This window comes from Gekko japonicus, unplaced genomic scaffold (assembly GCF_001447785.1).
Source record: "Gekko japonicus isolate JY-2015 unplaced genomic scaffold, Gekko_japonicus_V1.1 scaffold3519, whole genome shotgun sequence".
In the NCBI taxonomy this organism is placed as follows: domain Eukaryota; kingdom Metazoa; phylum Chordata; class Lepidosauria; order Squamata; family Gekkonidae; genus Gekko; species Gekko japonicus.
Window position 1 is genome coordinate 62,144 of NW_015173245.1, and position 22,326 is coordinate 84,469.

At 48.7% G+C, this 22,326-nt stretch overlaps 1 protein-coding gene across 1 annotated transcript in view; it reads left to right on the plus strand.

Annotated features, from left to right (window-relative positions):
• Window positions 1–22,326, plus strand: part of LOC107120134 (teneurin-4-like) — a gene marked incomplete at its 5' end in the record, with an annotated part of 82,661 nt that overhangs the window by 51,936 nt on the left and 8,399 nt on the right. The window contains 5 exon segments of the mRNA XM_015422781.1: window positions 2,347–2,386; window positions 2,389–2,521; window positions 7,879–8,114; window positions 13,413–13,709; window positions 15,508–17,122. Of these exon segments, the coding sequence (XP_015278267.1) occupies window positions 2,347–2,386; window positions 2,389–2,521; window positions 7,879–8,114; window positions 13,413–13,709; window positions 15,508–17,122 (2,321 nt within the window).

Below are 22,326 nucleotides of genomic sequence, written 5' to 3' on the forward strand. Positions count from 1 at the left end.
CCCGAACGTCAGCAACGTGACTGCATCACCTCCGCTGACACAGCTTCGGGGGCGGGGTTTCCCCCAGGCCCGGATTCCTCCGGGGCAGAACTCGGGGGCTCCGAAGCGGGGGGTTCCCCGCCCCCCGGGCACATTTGGGAACCCTAATTTCCTGAGATGTATCACTCAAGTCAGCTTGTCAAGTTTTTTTGTTTGTTTGTTTGGAAGCAACGAATTGTGAAAAATGTATTTATCAGAGGCAGGCTTGCAAGAGTTATTCACAGAACCAATGACAGGAGATTCAGAGAGTCTTACCAAGATAGTTTTCTTTGCTCTGTACGGATGAAGAAGAAGAAGAAGAGGAGGAGATTGGATTTATACCCCGCCTTTCACCACCCACAGTTGTCTCAGAGCGGCTCACAAACTCCTTTCCCTTCCCCTCCCCACCACAGACACCCTGTGAGGTGGGTGGGGCTGAGAGAGTTCTGACAGAAACTGCTCTTTTCCAAGAACAGCTTTGCCAGAACTACAACTTGCCCAAGGTCATCCAGCAGGTGCAAGTGGAGGCGTGGGGAATCAAACCCGGTTCTCCCACTTAACCACTACACCAAACTGGCTCTCAGTTTGTAATCCTAGGAGATCTCCAGCCACTATCTGGAGGTTGGCCACCCTATTTTTGCCTCAGGAACCCCCAAATCAGTCAGGTCCCTTTCCATATCTTGTGTCATTTTTTCTCATAAAACCTTTGATAAATCCTTCAAGCAATGTTAACATAACCCGATCATTCAATATGTCTAATTCATTCACACACACACACAAGGTTTCAAGATAAGCTAAGTTGTGTGAATCAAGGTGCGGGATTCGGGGAGGGGAAACTCTTCTGCAAAGCAAGGTGAAAGGCCGGCATTGATATTTACAAACAGCAAGTCAAAGCAAAAGCATAATAAAGAAGGAAGCATAAAAAGAAAGCTGGGAGGGAGGGAGAAGCATTCCTCTGTAGCAAAAAGAAATTTCCACTGCAGGCCGCCATTAAGAGCTATCTTCCTTTTGTAATCTCCCCCCCACCCCCGGTAGCAAATAAGCTTTTGTGTCTGGGTGGGAATATTTCACACCTCGTCTGCTGCTAATTAAAAATAACAGTTTACAAAAGCACGTTCGGTCCTTCCCCCCTTCCAGCTGCAAACCATCTTCCACAAAGAGTGACCTTTTAGCAGCTGTCACAGGTGAGATCTGCCACCCATCGCGGAAACCGCAAGGAGGGTCACAGTTCGAATGCCAGGCCTGGGACGTTGTGTGCCGTCAGCTTGCTCAAATTGTTTATGGCACACATTGTTAAATATGAGCCCCGATGTTACAATCTGCTAGTCAGCATCTGCTGGTGGTCCCCGGCCCTAGGGGCATCCATCTTGCCTCAACTAGGGCCAGGGCTTTTTTGGCCCTGGTTCTTACCTGGTGGAATGAGATCTGGACCCTGCGCGGCCTTTTACAGTTCCGCAGGGCCTGCAAGACGGAGCTCTTCCACCAGGCTTTTAGTTAAGGCGGAGCTCTTCCACCAGGCTTTTAGCTGAGGCAGCGGACTTCCTCCTCCTCCTCTTATCTCTCAATTGGGCCTCCCCTTCGGTGGATCAGATCTGTGTAACATCTGGAGCCCCAATTTGTGATAGGCCACATTTGTTGAGGCTCTGATTAGAAATATAGGAACCGTGCTGTATTTTATCTGATGATTTTAAACTGTTTTTAATTGTTTATATATTATATTTCATGGAACCCGCCCCCAGGCCGTTATGTGGGGAGGGCGAGATACAAATCCAATAGACTAAAATAAATAATACAATTTAATTTCCGCCCCTTTGGAGTATGGGGCAGGTGATGGCTATTTTGAACCCAACACATGGGGGTGGAGGCATCTAATGTATTTATTTATTTAATTTCTACCCCACCTTCCCTGCCAAAGCAGGTTCAAGGCGCCTTACATAGGATAATAAGGATTAAGATAAAATTATCTAAAATCACAGCAAATACACATAAAAACATATAAAGTGCTAGTGCTAGAATGATTCATCTACAATGGCGGGCATGAGCAGCCTCCAACAATACAACACAGTGACTGCTAGCGTAATCTGGGTTATATCCGGCTGTTTAAATGATGTTATAATCATAGAATGTTAGAGTTGGAAGGGACCTTGCAGGTCATCTAGTCCAACCCCCCTGCACTCTGCAGGAGCAGAGCCGAAAGATAGCCCTACAACATACCCGAAAGATGGTCGTCCAGCCTCCGCTTGGAAACGTCCAGCGGTACTGATGTGTCCCTCTTTCTCATTCTCGTTCCTGCATTTGCAGCTGAGGCATCTTTTCCTTCGTTTCCAGGTACGACAGCTTCGGGCGCCTCACCAACATCACTTTCCCTAAAAAGGCCAAGTCAGCAGCTTCCGGAGCGACACCGACAGTTCGGTCCACGTCCAAGTGGAGACGTCCAGCAAAGACGATGTCACCATAACAACCAACCTGTCGGCCTCGGGCGCCTTCTATACCTTGCTGCAAGGTGAGCCAGGCACCTGTGTACTGAGATTCAGCCCGGGGGTAGTTGGCGGGAGGGGGCTGGACGCATGCCAAGGAAGGGCTGGGTTTGGTGCCTCACTCCGCGGCCCACCCTGGATGGAAAGTCTCCCAGTGGTTGTGTGAATGTCTGGAGAAGAGGAGGTGGAGGGGGGACAGGATGGCTCTCTTGAAGTCTCTGAAGGGCGGTCGCTTAGAGGAGGAGGGCAGGGAGCTTTTCCTGTTGGCAGCAGAGGAGAGGACTCGCAAGAATGGGTTTAAACTATGGGCAGAAAGACACTGGCTGGATTTTAGGGAAAACATTTCTACGGAAAGAGTTGTGCAGCAGTGGAATCGGCAGCCTGGGGAGGGTGGTGAGCTCCTCCTCCCTGGCCGTCTTTAAGCAGCATCCAGACAAACCCTTGTCAGGGATGCTCTAGGCTGATCCTGCATTGAGCAGGGGGTTGGACTAGACGGCCTGTAGGACCCCTTCCAACTTCTGAGATTCTATGATTGTGTAATTCTAGGTGGTCTCCCTTCCAAGTACTAACCAGGGCTGAACCCTGCTTAGCTTCTGAGATCTGGCAAGATCGGGCCAACCTGGGCCATCTGCTCGCTCCCCCACACACACACACTTCGGTGGGGGTGAAGGCAAAATTAAGATAATTTCCATAACTTCCCCTGAGCTTCGCCTGCAAGTCAGGCCATTAATGCAAGTAGATCCAAATAATGAATCGGGGTCTCCTCTGGGGCGACGGGCAAGGCCGCGAGAAGGGTTGAGCGGCACGCATCGGACCGCGCAGCAGGAAACAGACGCCACTGTAGTAATCCCAGCACCGCGGGAGCTCGGTGTCCTGTGCCTCGTGACGCCTTCTGGCGCTGACACACACACATCATCACACCTAATTAACAAGCAGGGCCGGTTATTGGTGCCACAGCTGTTTCCCACTTGGGGATCGGCCTGTTTCCTTGCTTTGTGCGTTCTTCTCACAACACAACCTCCGCCTCTGGTTACTACTCTTATTAAAGTGATTTTTTAACCACGGGCAAGGTTGGGTGGCTGACAAAGTTCCCCGCATTCCAACAAACCAAGTTCTCCATCGGGGAAGACGAGAGGTGCATTAAATCGCACACATGGTACGATTCTTTACGAAGCAATATTCGAGTCACGGTAAGACAAAAGGGGGCAATCAAGAGAAAGTCGGCGTGCTCGAGTACCCATTAAAACCAGCAAATCTGCTAATTGCAGTTCACTGCCACAGGAAGTGGTGGCGGCTACAAGCATGGACGGCTTCAAAAGGGAATTAGATAAGCATATGGAGCAGAGGTCCATCAGTGGATATTAGCCACAAGGTATGGATAGGGGCTCTGGGACAAGTGATGCAGCCTTCCTTGGTGGTCTCCCATCCGAGTGCCGACCTTGCGTAGCCTCCGAAATCTGGTGCGATGGGGCTATACTCTGCCGCTTTCCCTCCCAAGGGAAGTATTAGGCAAGCAAGAATAGGCCACTCACATGCAGTTGGTAACATGCAAGAGAAAAAAAAGATAAATCCTCCCATCCCATTCATGACGATCCACGTGCAGGCTCGTCGTGAATGACGTAAGCCCCTTTGGGGTCCGCGTGGGGGAGAAAGGCGGGGGTATAAATGAAGTAAAATAAATAAATAATTAAAATGAGACACAGAGGGAGGCGCAGGGTACAAGAAGGCTAAGGAGAGGTCACCTGTCCTTTCCAAGTTGTGAGGGGCCATGACTCAGTTCTTAATTTCATGGTTGTTGCATCGATAACACTGTCTAACCATCTCATCCTTTGCTGTCCCCTTCTTCTTTGACCTTCAATCTTTAGTTCACTGATTCCCAAGATGTCGATGTTCAGTCTTACCATCTCATTTTTGACCACATCCAACTTACCTTGATTCATAGATCTTACATTCCAGGTTCCTATGCAATATTGTCCTTTGCAGCATTGGACTTTCCTTTCCTTTCGCCGTCGGACACATCCACAACTGAGCGTCCTTTTGGCTTTGGCTTAGCCACTTCACTCTTTCTGGGGTTACTTACTTGTACATGCCCTCTGTTCTTCCCCAGTAGCATATTGGACACCTTCCGACCTGAGGGGCTCATCTTCCGGCGTCATATCCTGTAGCCTTTTGTTACTGTCCATGGGGTTTTCTTGGCAAAGATACTGGGGTGGGCTGCCATTTCCTTCTCCAGTGGATCACATTTTGTCTGAGTTCTCCGCTATGGCCTGTCCGTCCTGGATGGCCCTCCGTGGCATAGCCCGCAGCCTCATCGAACCACGCAAGCCCCCTCGCCACAACAAGGCAGTGATCAATGAGAGAGGCCCATACCTATGATGGGGCTATTGGGGGCTCCGCCCCCTTCCTTAAAGAGCCACCTCCTTTCTTAAAGAGCTCTTCTTCTTCTCAAAAGCATTTAAAGGGAGCCAAGTGCTCCCCTCCAATTAGCTGAAGAGCCCTTTAAATCCTGCAGGAGGGGAGGGAGAGGGGCGTGTCATTATAGAAGATAATGGCAGCCCCACCAGAAATGTTTTGCCCCACAAGCCACAAAATCCTGGCTGGTGTGGCATAGTGACGTTCCCAAGGTTCAGTCCCCAGCCTCTCCAGTTAAAGAATCAGGCCATAGGTGATATGAAAGACTTCAGCTGGAGACTCTGGAGAGAGGCCGCCTGTCTGAATAGACAATACTGACCATGATGGTCTGATTTAGCATACAGCCGACTCATGTTCAAGTCACATGACGGCCTGACGGTTCCTTTTCTTATAACCAAGGCATCTCCAACTGCTTATCAGCCCAAGTGGATTTCAGAAACATTAAGTTGTCTGGTGAATGCTGGGCAGGGAGGTTAGCTTCACCTCGGGAGTCTAATTAAGCCACAGAAGCTGTCGTTCAGGGCTCTTCAGGGAATTAATTGACTCGGCTGTGATTTATGCATCTAAAGAAGAGGACGCGGGTCTCGAATAATTGTCTCCTGGTCATGCATCTCAATCTCCAGCTCACCTGAGCTCAAAAGGCAGCCACACCGCTATGCAGATACATCATCCTCACCAGCACCGAGATTGTGGGGCAAGGCAAAGTCAGCGTGTCCCCATAAACATGGAAGAAACAGGACAAGCAGCAGACTCTCTGAAAATGGAGAATTGTCTTCCACTATCTCTGCGGGTGCTCCATGCAGAGATAGAACAGTTAGTTAAGGGCTCCGCTGTTTAGTTAAGGGCTCCGCTGGTGGATATCCTGATGGCCCCTGGATTTTGGCCACTGTGTGATACAGAGTGTTGGACTGGATGGGCCACTGGCCTGATCCAACATGGCTTCCCTTATGTTCTTATGTCTGGGGCAGTGGTGCTCTGTCTTCTTGGTGCTTGGGGGGCAAGAATGGGAGGGCTTCTGGAGTTCTGGCCCTGCTGGTAGACCTCCTGATGGCACCTGGGTTTTGGCCCCTGTGTGACACAGAGCGTTGGACTGGATGGCCCATTAGCCTGATCCAACATGGCTTCTCTTATGTTCTCATGTCTGGGGCAGTGATGCTCTGTATTCTTGCCGCTTGGGGGGCAAGAGTGAGAGGACCTCTGGAGTTCTGGCCCTGCTGGTGAACCTCCTGATGGCACCTGAGTTTTGGTCACTGTGTGACACAGAAGTGTTGGACTGGATGGGCCATTGGCCTGATCTAACATGGCTTCCCTTATGTTCTTATGTCTGGAGCAGTGATGCTCTGTATTCTTGATGCTTTGGGGGCAAGAGTGTGAGGGCTTCTGGAGTTCTGGCCCTGCTGGTGAACCTCCTGATGGCCCCTGAGTTTTGGCCACTGTGTGACACAGAGTGCTGGACTGGATGGGCCACTGGCCTGATCCAACATGGCTTCTCTTATGTTGATGTTCTTAAGGGAACCCTTTGGTGGTCTTTGGTCCCAGGCAGATGCCAGGACTTGCTGCCTGTCTTGTGTGTGTGTTATGCAGTGTCAAGTCTCTTCCGACGTAATGGCGACACTATGAATGAATGGCCTCCAAAACATCCTATCCTTAACAGCCGTGCTCAGTGTGGGCCGTGGCTTTCTTCATTGAGTCAATCCATCTTTTGTTGGGTCCTCCATTTTTTCCCGCTGCCTTCAAATTTTCCTAGCATTGTTGTCTTTTCCTGTGAGTCTTGTCTTCTCATGGAGTGCCCGAAGTACAGTAGCCTCAGTTGGGTCATTTTAGCTTCTAGGGAGAGCTCAGGTGTGATCTGCTCTAGAACCCACTTAGCTTTTTTTGGGGGGGGGTCCGCAGTTTCCATAAAACTCCCCTCCAAGATCACATTTCAACTGAATCAAATTTCTTCCCGTCAGCTTCCTTCATTGTCCAGTTTTCACATCCATACATAGTAACGGTACAAATACTTATAGTTTTAAATTGATCTACACTTTTCCAGTTTTAATTAACCATCCCGATTAGACAGGGTGATGAAGTTTTCTTGAAATTTCCTGGCAAGGTAGCCCCTTTCTTTGATGCCTAGATGGGTGCGGGTAGACCTTCCCTGTTCATACACATTTGGCAATGGCATCTCGTAATAGTGCTTCCCCACAACACACTGTTGGTGTGGCAAGCAGATACCCAAAGCCAGAGATATTGTTCTCTCCGTGACAAACAGACAAGACTATGTAGTTAAATTTCCATTTTCTGCCAGCACACTACAAGTCTCTCTGTAGAACAGAAAAATCACATGATCCCTGCCCAGAGAGCTTGCTACAGAAAAACTGAAGAAAGGAGGAGGAGGAGATTGGATTTATACCTCACCCTTCACTCGGAGTCTCAGAGCGGTTTACAATCTCCTTTCCCTTCCCCTCCCCACAACACCCTGTGAGGCAGGTGGGGCTGAAAGAGCTCTTTTGATGACTGCTCTTGAGCGAACAGCTCTGAGAGAACTTGTGACTGACCCAAGGTCACACCAGCAGCTACATGTAAAGGAGTGGGGTGCATGTCCAGATTAGAGTCCGCGCTCTTAACCACTACACCAAACTGGCACTCTCCAGTCCAATGAAGGTACATGAGAACATAACAGAGAAGCCAGTGTTGGACCAGGCCAATGGCCCATCCAGTCCAACACTCTTCAGTGGCTAAAAATACCAGGTGCCATCAGGAGGTCCAGCTGTGGGTCCAGGACACTAGAAGCCCTTCCACTGTTGCCCCCCCCCAAAACATCAAGAATACAGTGTATCACTTGCCCCACACTGAGAGTTCCTATTTATATCTTGTGGCTAATAGCCTCTGATGGACCACTGATGGACTTAATGCTGGGAGTAGCTTGGTAGCATCTTTGCAGTCCTCAGAACCTGCTCTAATCCAACCATTTCCACCCATCCTACAGATCAAGTGCGAAACAGCTACTACATCGGCGCCGATGGCTCACTCCGTCTCATGCTGGCCAATGGCATGGAGGTGGCCTTGCAGACCGAACCTCACCTGCTGGCCGGCACCGTGAATCCCACCGTGGGGAAGAGGAACGTCACCCTCCCCATCGACAATGGCCTTAACCTCGTTGAATGGAGGCAACGCAAAGAGCAGGCGAGAGGCCAGATCACAGTCTTCGGGCGCAGGCTGCGGGTGAGTGACAGAGGTCATGCCGAACCGTTAATCGAAAGTTTCTTCTTGTTTTTTTCACACAGTTCAGATTGAATGCACTTGCTGAGACCACTTGTGACTGACCCAAGGTCACACCAACAGGTGCATGTGGAGGAGTGGGGAATCAAACCCAGTTCTCCCAGATTAGAGTCTGCGCTCCTAACCACTACACCATACTGACTATTGGTCAGTCAGGGTCAGTATTGTCTACTCTGCTGGGTCTCAGTAAGAGGTCTGTCACATGAGCCTTTTCAGTAGAGATGCTGAGAACTGAACCTGAAACCTTCTGCATACCAAGCAGATGCTCAGCCGCTGAGCCGTGGCCCACTTCTGGACAACCAGAACAATTCTACCGAGTAGCGAAAATGCTATCAAGAAGTTTCCACCATCCTCAAAGCATCATGTTCTGCCTATAGGCTTGAGAGGCTTTGAAAACACCCCCCTAGATGCAGTATATACCTTTTCTAAATAAATACATTCTGCCTGGGTCACTGACCATCGCAAATTAATTCTCTCGCATTCCTGCATATATCTGCGTCGGGACCCATTTCCTCCACCTTGAAAGTAAACCTTTACCAAGCCCCCAGAATTTTCACAAAGTCCTGGACCTCTAATTGGCCCCATGACTGTCACAAATCGATTGCCTTGCACTTCAGTTGAGTTAAAAATCCGTAACGGCGGGACCCTCTCTGAAACAAAAACATCTCCTCTGACGCCACTCGGGATTGCGCCGACTTCTTCCCCACGGAGGCAAACCTTTTTGCTACAGTCGGCTAGACAATCTCTTCACAGTTACGGGAGTTGTCCAATTAATTCATTTTTGTTTATTTAACCCGAGATCTGGCCATGGAGGCTCATCTCATTATTTCAACCGCCATTCTAGTGGCAAGAGATCAGCCATAATAGTCACAATGACACATAGTACCGCTATACGCAGTCATACACGTAGGTTACATTACCAACAGCAAAGCTAATTGGCTAATTGGAACGTTGCGGCCCCGTCCTTCCAACTTCAACACAGCAGATCTCCCGGCTACAGACTTGCCATTCCGTTTTCAAGCAGAGGCTGGATGACCATCTTTCGCGTATGTTGTAGGGCTCTCTTTCAGCTATGCTCCTACAGAGTCCAGGGGGGTTAGACTAGATAACCTGCAGGCTCCCTTCCAACTCTAACATTCTATGATTCCACGGAATGCAGATTTTTAATTTTTTTGCTTGCGAAATTGCCACACTGACCCTATATTGTAGTCTCGCCATTGCGATTAATTACTCCTGCGATGCGACTCTTATCACAAGGTTCTGTTTTGGCTCTCAGCCGTCGCCTCCTGGATTCGTATTATAAATCCTCATTTTGGAGGCCTTGTAAAGCATACAGAAACATTCCCCTCCAGAGTGGGGCTTCTTTATGTCAACCAGATCGCATTTCACTCCTGAGGCACAGAAGGGAATTTATACGGCAGCGGTGGTAAAAAGTGGTATTTTCACATTCCTGAGATTGGGGGGGAAATATTTAAACGCACACTGTGACTCAGTTCAGACACAACACAAAACAATGGTTTAATTAATTAAAATAAGAACATAAGAGACGCCAATGTTGGATCAGGCCAAAGGCCCATCCAGTCCAACACTCTGTGTCACACAGTGGCCAGAAATACCAGTGCCATCAGGAGGTCCACCAGTGGGGCCAGGACATTAGAAGCCCTCCCACTGTTGACCCCCCCCAAGCACCAAGAAGACAGAGCATCACTTGCCCCAGAGCCCCTAGCTATACCTTGTGGCTAATAGCCACTGATGGACCTCTGCTCCATATGCTTATCTAATTCCCTTTTGAAGCCGTCCATGCTTGTAGCACCCACCACTTCCTGTGGCAGTGAATGCACATGGTAGGGATGCCGGCCTCCAGTTGGGATCTTGGGATCCCCAAGAATTAAAACTCATCTCCAGAGTAACAAGATCAGTTCCCCTGGAGGAAATGGATGCTTTGGAGAGTGGACTCCATGGCCTTGTACCCCACCGAGGTCCCTGTCCTCCCCAGGCGCCATCCCCAAATATCCAGGCATTTCCCAACCTGGCTCTGGCAACCCTGCCCCCCCCATCTCCCACAGATGGCCAGCAGGTACTTGGCAACCATAGAGTGTGGGTGGTGTGTTTGTCTGAATACAGGCCATTCTGTCAAACCAGCGTCTAAAATCACTGGGTGAGGTTGGTTTATTCATCACTGTCTTAACTAGCTGATGAATCATGATGGGTAGCCATGCTAGTGTGTCCGTAGCAGTGGAAAAGAGTCCAGAAGCACCAGAGGTCATTTCGCGGGGGATCGCAGTTCCCCCGGGTGAGGTACGGGGGGGCTGGGCACATGACGAAGCCCCGCCACCTGCTTCCGCCCGCCCCGCTTCCGGCCCTCATTCAGCCAGGAGGAGGCAGGAGAAGAGGGAGGGTAAGTTGCTTCCTCCCCACCTCTCCCCACCCCTGCCTGCCTGGGGCCAGGGAGGGCCTTGGCGGGGCTTCCTCGCACTCCCGCCGCCCTTGCAGGTCCACCGCCGGGCCCCTGATGTCAGGGGGTGTGGCATATGCTAATGAGTTATGCTAATGAGTTCCCCTAGCTCTTTTTCTACGAAATGACCCCTGAGAGGGCCTTGGTGGGGCTTCCTTGCACTCCCGCCGGCCTTGCAGGTCCATTGCCGGGTCCCTCATGGGACTCGGCAGTGGAGCTGCAAGGCCGGCAGCGATTGGGGGCGGGGTGTGTGTCCTTATGACACACTTCCGGTGATGTCAGGGGGTGTGGCCTTAGGACACACTTCCGGTAATGTCAGGGGGTGTGGCATATGCTAATGAGTTCCCCTAGCTCTTTTTCTACGAAACGACCCCTGAGAAGCACCTTTAAAGACTAACAAAATTTGTGGCAGGGGAGGAGCTTTCAGGAGTCACTGCTCACTTCTTCGGATAACCTGCTGAAGAGAGCTTCGAACCTTGAAAGCTTATACTCAGGGAATCTCTTTGGTGTTTAAGGTGCCGATGGACTTCAACCTTGCTCTGTACTGGAGGCCAACTTGGCTACCCACCTGAAACACTTCGCTATGGTTTTGTGTGACATAGGAACCCAGGCGTCCTGGCCGAATCCAGGCTTGTTATTTGGTGATGCTTTTACACACTCTCTAAACTACAGAGTTGCCTAGCCAGCATGGAGACGCTGAAGGCCGCACGTATCAAAGCGAACCAGGATTTGAGTTACCGTCTGCAAGCCGAATGCTCGTTTCTCGAACGAAACGTAGTAAAAATAAGCCCTGATTTCATGTGACTTAGTTTATATGTGTGGGCAGGGGTCATTTCCTGCGGGAGCGCACAGGAACAGAGCTCCGGCAGTAAGGAACCCAGGGGGTGGGCACATGCAACAAGCCCTGCCCCCTGCTCCCAGCAGGCCTCAGTCAGGCCACGAGGAGCAAGAAGCAACCAGGTAAGTTGCAGAGCCCGCCCCCTGCCTTCACGTACAAGGTTTCCCTCCTCTGTGAGGGCAGATATGTGCGTTTCCCCCCCCCCCATAGTAAGCAATCCAAAACAGTCCGGTGGCACCTTTAAGACCAAGTTTTATTCAGGTACAAGCTCTCCCTCCTCTGCGAGGACAGATCTGCACCACCTCTGGCTGCCTGTGATGTGTGAATGCAAGCGTGCAGAGTTCATTTTAATCAGAGCTAGTTTTAACCCATAGTTGCTGTAGTATCACACGCTGCAGAAGAAGAGATTGGTGGCGGAGTGATTTGCCTGCCCAAGCCCAACAGAGGGTCAAGTCCCTGCACATTCAGGATTGATGCAGGATTGGCACGACAGCTGAATACAGCCAAAACATAACCCTCTGCAGACAAACTTGGGATACTGAGCGTGACACATACATAGTTTGTCTAAAGGTAGTAATGTGCGGGCAAGGCGGGATATTAAATCGAAATTGATAAATAATAAATAAAATAAATGTGGAGAAACTGAAATAATGATAAGAGACCAGGGCCCTGCGGGACCTCTCACAGTTCCGCAGGGCCTGTAAAATGGAGCTCTTCCGCCAGGCTTTTGGAGCTGCCGCCACCTAATATCTCTACCGCCAACAACTGATATCCATGTAGGCGGAACCCTGGCCCATTGGTCCCTTAAATACTGCCCGAGCCAATCACCCGAGACAGCCGCAGAAGGCCGAAGAGCTGATCCCAAAACAAGGAAGGTTGCTAGCACTTTATTATGTCTGAGTTCTAACACTGTATTTAGATTAGTTTATGTGATTTTATGCCATTGTATTGTTAAGATTTTACTCTGTTGTAAGCCGGCCTAGGCCGGGAGGGCGGGATAAAAACTGAATATATAAACAAACAGGGATATTTTGGGGCAGGAACGCACAGGGACGGAGTTCCAGCTGGCTCCCAAGTTGGCCACGCCCAGCAGGAACTCATTAGCATAATTGGCCACACCCAACAGCAGAAACTCATTAGGGTTGGCTACAATAGGGGTGTGTGGCCTAACATGCAAAGGAGTTCCTGCTACAAAAAAAGGCCCTGGGTTTTGACAATAAACAAGGTAAAGAGAATAAGAAGCAAAAGGTGGGTGTGGCTGGATGACCACACTTCTGGTAACATGGGGGTGCGGCCTAATGAGCTAATGAGCTGTGCTGTCAGGGGTGTGGCCTAATATGCTAATGTGTTTCTGTTGTTGGGTGTGGCCTATTATGCTAATGAGTTCCTGCTGGGCTTTTTCTACAAAAAGAGCCCTGTAAATAAATAATATTGAAAGCACCACATGTTGAAAGCCCTGACCTGGATAGCCCAGGCTAAACCAGTCTCATCAGGATCTTGAAAGCTAAGCAGGGTCAGCTCTGGTTGGTACTTGGATGGGAGACCGCCAAGGAAATCCAGGGTTGCTGTGCAGAGGCAGGCAGTGGCAAAACACCTCTGATCGTCTCTTGCATTGAAAACCTGCTGCGACTTGACGGCGCTTCACACACACTGAAAATTATTACTGGTCAAGTGAACAACCCCGTGGCACCTTTTTCAATTTGTGTGTTTGTATTCAGAGCGGGTTTCCATCTTTCAGTTTTGTTTTGTTTTATTGCAGTCGTCTTATTTCTTTCCCCCCCTCCCTGCATCCTAGAGCTTAGAATTGTTTACAGAAACAGAAATTTGTCAGCTCGCCAGAAGAAAACATGATCGTTTGTTTGCTTTGAAGAGCCGTTAATAATTCATCCTCGCAGGCCCTTCTGTGTCATTCTGATTCTCATTCTCATTCCTCCCTGGTCTGCCGCAGGTTCATAACAGAAACTTGCTGTCCCTCGACTTTGACCGGGTGACGAGAACGGAGAAGATCTACGATGATCATCGCAAGTTCACCTTGCGGATTCTGTACGACCAGGCCGGCCGGCCCAGCCTTTGGTCTCCCAGCAGCAGGCTGAATGGAGTGAACGTGACCTACTCCTCGGGAGGACACATCGCTGGGATCCAACGGGGGACCATGTCAGAAAGGATGGACTATGACCAGTCGGGCCGGATTACATCCAGAATCTTCGCCGATGGGAAGTCTTGGAGCTACACTTACTTAGAAAAGGTCAGTGAGCCACCTACAGATAAGACACTTCGGGAGCTTTTAAGGAGTCAGACGTCGATTCCCCTCGATTTATCATCTGCATTTCCTTCCCTTGTACTTCAACGGCTCTTAGTCTTCGGGGAGGGCGGGATATAAATCCAAAAATAAATAATAAATAGTCCTCACGGTGCTTTTGTACTTTTGGGAGTTCAGTGAGTAGTCTGGGGAATGCTGGGTGAAGGGACAGTAATGACTTCTACATGGGATTTTTGCTCCATTTTGGGTTTCCAACTGCGGCAGATTTATATCCGAGTTTCCGCACAGCATCGTTTCCCATCCATTGTCTTTCCATGGCTTCCCCGTGCTTTTTCCATGCTTCCTCGAACAACATTTGGTCCGGTGTTTCCTGCCACTATGCGGCTGAAGCATTTTGCTTTCCACGTGAAGGTATGGCACCACCCGCTTCAGCGCCATTTCCCTGCCATGTTCCCCTGCAGCTGCCATTTCCTCCACCTTGCCACCAGGGGGCTTTTTAAAAATCGTCAGTAGCTCAATCGCTATAGTGTTACAATAACATAACATTCTGTTGGTTTGCTCCTCTGAGCTGCCAGCTTTCAGTTTAAAGAAAGTTAAGTCTCTAGCCATTTTCATGACCACCTTTTCCCCTTCTGTCTCTGCAACAAAATGGGCTAAAGACTTTCTTTTTCTTTTAAACGAAAGCTAGGAATTCAGAGAATCCAGTAGATTAAGTGTTGTAATGTTACAGTGCTATAGCAATCTAGCTCTTACTTATTTTTTTAAAGGCCCCTGTGGTATGGGGCGAGGATAACACCATCAGAGCAACAAGGCAGGGGAAGTCATAGAAACCCACTGCATTGAATTGGCAGCCACAGTGGCAACTGGAAAGCTACAGGGACTCGTTGCTCTGTGTGGAAAACCGTAGTGACTTATCTAATCACATTTCCCGTATACTTGGAAAATACATATTTTTTCTACAAATCCTTCTTGCTGAGGAGAACGATTCCTTCTCTCCCCTAACTGTATCTTGGAATATTAGTGATGAGCAGTGGATTTTCGCCAGGCAGAAGAGGGGTTGACTTTAGTGAAGATAAACCTTTAATGCCTTGGTTATTTCAGAAACTCGATCCATTGATAATACCCAATGTGTAGCCATGCTAGTCCATAGCAACAAAATAAAACAGAATCCTTTAGCGCACCTAAGAGACTTAACAGAGTTTCATCTGGCATAAGCTACTATCTGTCAGAGGTCCATATTTTCATTGTTTTAATTCCTGATGTTCGCCACCTTGGGGACCCTGTTTGTGTGAAAAGGTGGCATATGAATATTTTAATAATAGCAATAATAATATCAATAATAATAATAACAATAATGTATTATTATATTATATAATATATAGTATATAATTATATATTATATAATAATAATAATGAGATGATGATGATGATGATGCATCTGTTGAAGTGAGTTCTGACCCAAAAAAGCTTGTGCTGGAAAAAATGTTGGTGGTCTCTAAGGTGGCAGTCCTATTTCACTTTAGAGCAGTCGCTTTACCAAAATATTTTTGGTGAGGCAGGGGGGGAGGGTGTTAGTGTCACAGAACAGGAACTTGCAAGATTATTTTCAGTATTCCGCCAACTGTGGGTACTTCTCCTCTCTCCCAGATCACAAATACTTTCTGAAGGAAGAAAGTTTGCAAGGGGTTTTGACAATAGTGTCAGTGTCCTGCTTCATGAATTCCAAGTTTTTTGCCGCTTTAAGAATGAGGGATGCTCATTATTTCTCCCCTCCTCCTTACAGTCCATGGTGCTGCTCCTTCACAGTCAACGGCAGTACATTTTCGAGTTTGATAAGAATGATCGTTTGTCGTCCGTGACCATGCCCAACGTTGCACGCCAGACCTTGGAAACTATTCGTTCCATTGGCTACTACAGGAATATCTACAGGCCCCCAGAAGGCAACGCATCCGTCATTCAGGATTTCAATGAGGAAAAGCAGCTCCTTCACACCTATCACTTGGGAACAGGGAGGCGGGTCATCTACAAATATGGCAAACTCTCCAAGCTGGCTGAGATGCTCTATGACACGACTAAGATCAGCTTCACCTATGATGAAACAGCTGGGATGCTGAAGACCATAAACCTGCAGAACGAGGGGTTCACTTGTACCATCAGATACAGACAGATTGGACCACTCATCGACCGGCAGATCTTTCGTTTCACAGAAGAAGGCATGGTGAATGCGCGTTTTGACTACAATTACGACAACAGCTTCCGGGTGACCAGCATGCAAGCGGTGATCAACGAGACCCCACTACCCATTGACCTTTACCGATATGATGACGTTTCAGGTAAAACGGAACAATTCGGCAAGTTCGGGGTCATCTACTATGACATCAACCAAATCATTACCACTGCGGTCATGACTCACACGAAACATTTCGATGCCTACGGCAGGATGAAAGAAGTGCAGTACGAGATATTCAGGTCCCTCATGTACTGGATGACAGTGCAGTATGACAACATGGGGAGAGTAGTGAAGAAGGAGCTGAAGGTCGGCCCATACGCAAACACAACGAGGTATTCGTATGAATACGATGCAGATGGGCAACTCCAGACCGTGTCAATCAATGAGAAGCCACTCTGGCGGTACAGTTATGACCTCAATGGAAACCTCCACTTGTTGAGTCCCGGCAACAGTGCCCGCCTCACTCCACTGAGGTATGACCTCAGGGACAGGATCACAAGACTGGGGGACGTGCAGTACAAGATGGATGAAGATGGCTTCCTGAGACAAAGGGGGAATGACATTTTTGAGTACAACTCGGCAGGACTGCTCATCAAGGCCTATAACAAAGCCAACGGGTGGTCCGTGAAGTATCGTTATGATGGACTTGGAAGAAGGGTCTCCAGCAAAACCACCCATGGGCATCATTTGCAGTTCTTTTATGCAGACCTCACCAGCCCCACCAAAGTCACCCATCTCTACAACCACTCGAGTTCTGAGATAACCTCCCTCTATTACGACCTCCAGGGCCACCTCTTTGCTATGGAGCTCAGCAGCGGAGACGAGTTTTACATTGCCTGCGATAACACTGGGACTCCTTTGGCAGTCTTCAGCGGGACGGGCTTAATGATCAAGCAGATCTTGTACACAGCTTATGGGGAGATCTATATGGACACCAACCCAAACTTTCAGGTCATTATTGGTTACCAAGGAGGACTCTATGACCCCCTTACCAAACTCATACATATGGGGAAGAGAGACTATGATGTGCTAGCTGGCCGGTGGACGAGCCCTGACCACGAAATTTGGAAACGTCTGAGCAGCAGCAATATAATGCCTTTCAATCTTTACATGTTCAAAAATAACAATCCTATCAGTAACTCTCAGGATATCAAGTGCTACATGACAGGTAAGACTCCTTTTTTGGCTAGCTTCTCTGTTGCCCATCAGTCAACTCCCAGATACCTTATGTTTGACTGCACATCTTTTTATAACGTGGAAGGTTTTCAAACCTGCACTCGTGGTGTCTCCAGGTGCCTGGTATTTTCTTTGGGACTTTATTAGGAAGAGCATATGTTTATATCACAGTGTCCTAGAAATGAAGGGGGCTTTGTAAGCCATTTAGGCCAAACCCAAACTCGGTGCAGGAAACCTCGAAACATAAAGCATCCCTGACAGATGGATGCCCAGCCTCAACTTTTGAGGCCAATAATAATTAATTAATTAATTAATTATTGTATGGCAGCGTTTGTAGTACAAATCCTCCAAACTGGACATTTCTTTATTCCTGTACATCTTGAAGTTATTCACAAAGTGCTCCTTTTCATAAAATCAATAACGGGCCCGTTATTGATGAACTTCAAGATGTACAGGAATAAAGAAATGTCCAGTTTGGAGGATTTGTAACCGTGAGGATACTCAACTGAGTTTTTTATGTGTGAAAAAGACGCCCAAAACGAATATTAACTCCGGGGGAGTTCGTCCATCAGCTCATCTGTGAGACGTCTTCATCATTCTTGAGACGTTCTTATCTTCTGTGAAAACATTGTATTGTTATTATTGATGTTATAAATACAAATTGGAGTATGTACAGTTTGCACATTTTGCAGTAGTTCTGTCGTGTTGGTTTCTATCATAATGCAACCCCCTTTATTGTTAGCATTTGTAGTATAGCCAGGAGATCCTAAAATTATCCGGCAGCCCGAAGTTCTAGCTCCGTTAGTATTATGCACCACTAGGTGGCGAACTAGACTTGTTTTTAAGGCAAGAGACATTTTAGAGGTGGTTTGCCATTGCCTGCCTCTGAGTCACACCCCTGGTATTCCTTGGAGATCGCCCATCCCAGTACAACCCAGGGCCGACCCTGCTTAGCTTCCAAGATCGGGCTAGCCTGAGCTATCAGGAAACTTATCACTTAGAGACCAACATCGCTATGAGTCCAACAAGATTTTCTGAGTATAAGAGTCAACATTCTCTTTGTCAGATACAAGACAAATCATCTGGTATCCGAGGAAGGGAGCTTTAACCCTCAAGAGCTTATACTCTGAAAATCTTCTTGATCTCCAAGGCACTACTGGACTCAGATCTAGCTGCTGTCCTGCAGATTAACACGGCCACCCTCCCGAAAGCAACATCTGCTCGAGGACCTTCAAGAAGGAAGGCCCGTCTCATCTCGAATTTCTAAAAATCCCTTCTTAGTGAGCACCTACGCCACGGTAGGAGCACTCTCCCCGAATCTGGTGTCACTAGGTCCGGCAGTTTGGCCTGGGCACTGATTTTACGGTGAGGGGACTTTCTTTTATATATATAGACAGGGGTCATTTCGTAGAAAAAGAGGTGCAGGAGCTCATTAGCATAACTTCTTAGCATAACTTATTTGCATATGCCATGCCCCCTGACATCACTGGAAGTGTGTCAGAAGGCAACACCCACCACTCAGGCTCCACTTAGTCTTAAAGGTGCCACTGGACTGTTTTGGATTGCTAGCTATGATGGGGGGGGATGCGCAGATCTGCCGTCACATAGGAGGAAGAACTTGTACCTGAAGGCGGGCCGGGGGGGGGGCTCTGGAACTTACCTGGCTGCTTCTTGTTCCTCATGGCCCGACTGAGGGCTGCTGGGAGCAGGGGGTGGGGCTTGTTGCATGTGCCTGCCCCCTGGGCTCCTTACTGCCGGAGCTCCGCTCCTGTGTGCTCCTGCAGGAAAGGACCCCTGTATATAGAAGATACTTCTATATGACTTTGCTGTTTACCTATTAAAACCAACTCTGGTATGTGACAGACAGGTTAAATGAAAGGAGGAGGTTTATTCGTGGCTTATCAAGGTGAAACTGGTGAGATCTAATGCAGAGTGGTGGAGGACTCTGAACAGAGGAAGTGGAGGACATTTCCCACGCTGAGTATAATTGTAAACAACTACCACATTTCCCCCCCAAACACACACCTGTGTCCCAAACCCCCCCTGTAAGCCAAAGAGCAAGCAAAAACATACCTGAAGGGTCCCCCCCTGCCCCACAGTTCCCTCCCACTCCTCCCGACAACCCCTTTCAGCAGATTAAAAGGTGACGAATGTCCTCCTAATTTCCCATCAGTCACACAGAGGTATCTCCGTGTGGATCAGTTGGCGGCCCAGACATTAAATTGCATCTAAATAAAGGGCATTAGGGATCCTTTCCTCTTGCCGAGCAGCGGATAAATCCTCTCTAATCGTGACCTTTTATCAAGCCTTTTAAAAATAACAATGCGATTAAGTGTTAATTCGTCCCTGAGAATTGGCACTTGCGCGCGGATGAAAAACCGGTATCGGTTTGCTTTCCGTGTTGGCCAGAGCTAAGAGACTGCAGTCTTTGACCAAACAAAACAAAACGCCATTGGGGTCGGTGGGATTACTCTGGAGGCGTGACAGGGACACCAAACACCAGAATGGGAAGCTGGGCTGGTTCTAGGTATTGAGGGGCCCCAGGCAAAGAGGTCCCGAGGCCCCCTCCCTTCTACTACTCACCACCGGGCCCCCATACATTGCCCCCTTCTCTCCCCCCCCCACCCACATGCCTCCCACCTGCCTGGGTGCCCTTCCGCTGCCTGCTTGCGAGCTCTCCCACTGCCCATGCTCACCACTGTTGGCAGCCATTTTCCCAGGGGCACTGGGCAGGGCGTGTACCTTGGGAGCGTGGTGAAGTGCTATCAGATGTGAGTGGAGGGCCATAAGAACATAAGAGAAGCCAATGTTGGATCAGGCCAATGGCCCATCCAGTCCAACACTCTGTCACACAGTGGCCAAAAATAACAGGTGCCATCAGGAGGTCCACCAGTGGGGCCAGGACACCAGAAGCCCTCCCACTGTTGACCCCCCCACCCCAAGCACCAAGAAGACAGAGCATCCCTTGCCCCAGACTGACTAATAGCCACTGTAGCTAATAGCCACTGATGGACCCCTGCTCCAGATGTTTATCCAATTCCCTCTTGTAGCCGCCACCCCCTCCCGTGGAAGTGAATTCCATGTGTGAATCACTCCTTGGGTGAAGAAGGACTTCCTTTTACCCGTTCTAACCCGACCGCTCAGCAATTTCATTAAGTGCCCACGAGTTCTTGTCTTGTGAGAAAGGGAGGTTGGGATAGATGACCCTCGGGGTCCCTTCCAGCTCTGTATTTCTAGGAAAGCTTGCTTAATTGGAATTTACCTTCGGTGGCCTTCGGAACACGCTTTTGTAAATCCGGTTTTGTGGCCCGGCAGTTTCTTCTCTGGCAATCAGTGTTCCCTCTAAGCTGAGTTAGTGTGAGCCAGCTCACAGTTTTTGAGCCTCCGGCTCACACATTTTTGTCTCTGCTCAGGAAGGGGGGCTCCAGAGCAAACTAATTTATGCAACAGCCGAATTGCTCGCTCACAACTTTAATGCTAGTAGCTCACAAAGTAGAATTTTTGCTCACAAGACTCCACAGCTTAGAGGGAACATTGCTGGCAATTTGTTTTTGTTTCCAGGGGTGGGAAACCGTGATAGATCTAGCTGACGTTTCTATTACCCCCTGCGCGTGCCGGGCACGGCCTTTGCAACGGCCCCAAATGAATTCCTTCTGGCCTGTGCTAGCGAGGTGCTATGGGAGGAAACAGACACGTAACCCGTGTCATGTGAAATGTATTGTTCTGTCTCAAAAGAACAGGTTGTTGCTTTCTGGCAGGTTAATCCATCCGGAGGTAAAAGGCAGCTGTGGTTTCCCCACTGGTTTCAGTGGGAAATCTAAGCCAAAATGGCTCAGACTGAAATCAGTAGGCTTTTAAAATGCTGAGCTGAGACTGGATCATGCCATAGTGTCAACCCATCCAGAGGCTCACGGCTTTGGAGCAGTGAGAACAACTTGAAGTAATGCTGATTCATCCAGAGAACAATCGATACTGATGAGTCGTACAGAACTTGACCCATATGGGAAGTACCTTCCTTGGGAGTAGGGGTGCCAGCCTCCAGGTGGGTCAAACAACACAAATATACACTGCAAATACCTTTTATAAGTATCTTTGTTCCATCTTATAAAGTGCATTGTGTGTTATTTATAATATTCTAAAACAGGTAGCTTTGAGAAAGACAGGAGCGCTCCGTCTATGAACTTCAGCTGTTTAATGGGCCTCTCGTAGGACCAGCAACAAACATCTATTTAAACATCAATGTAACCACAAAAGAAAACTTCCCCCTTTAGAAGAAGACTTTCAAGCAAGGAGAAGCGGGTGTATAATTTTAGAAACTCCCGTTGGGGTTGATTGTGTAAAAAGGATGTAAATTGACGTAGCTATTAGATTTGTATAAACTGATTATTATTATTATTGATATTGCATGTAATGAATATATACCTGTTTTAGAATATTATAAATAACACACAATGCACTTTATAAGATGGAACAAATAGAACACATTAACTTATAGAAGGTTTTTGCAGTGTATATTTGTGTTGTTTGACTCTTCTAACACTGCAGCTCGAGTTTCTACAGCCTCCAGGTGGCACCTGGAGACCCCCCAGTATTACAACTCATCCCCAGACTAAAGAGATTTGATCCGTGCCCCTGGCTCAGTGGTGGAGCATCTGCTTGGCATGCAGAAGGTCCCAGGGTCAGCCTCTCCAGCTGAAGGACCAGGCAGTAGGTGATGTGGAAGACCTCTGCCTGAGACCCTGGAGAACTATGGAGAGGGACCATGGCTCAGTGGTAGAGCATCTGCTTGGCATGCAGAAGGTCACAGGTTCAGGCATCTCCAGGTAAAAAGGACCAGGCAGTAGGTGATGTGGAAGACCTCTGCCTGAGACCCGGGAGAACTATGGAGAGGGACCATGGCTCAGTGGTGGAGCATCTGCTTGGCATGCAGAAGGTCCCGGGTTCAGTACCTCCAGCTGAAGGATCTGGCGGTAGGTGATGTGAAAGACCTGTGCCCGAGACCCTGGAGAGCCACCGCTAGTCTGAGTAGACAGTACTGACTTTGACGGACCAAAGGTCTTATTCAGTATAAGGCAGCTTCATGTGTTCATGTGAGATCAGTTCCCCTGGAGAACAGGGAAGCTTTGGAGGGTGGACTCCATGGCATTGTTACCCACGGAGGTCCCTGTCCTCCCCAGGTCCATCCCCAAATCTCCA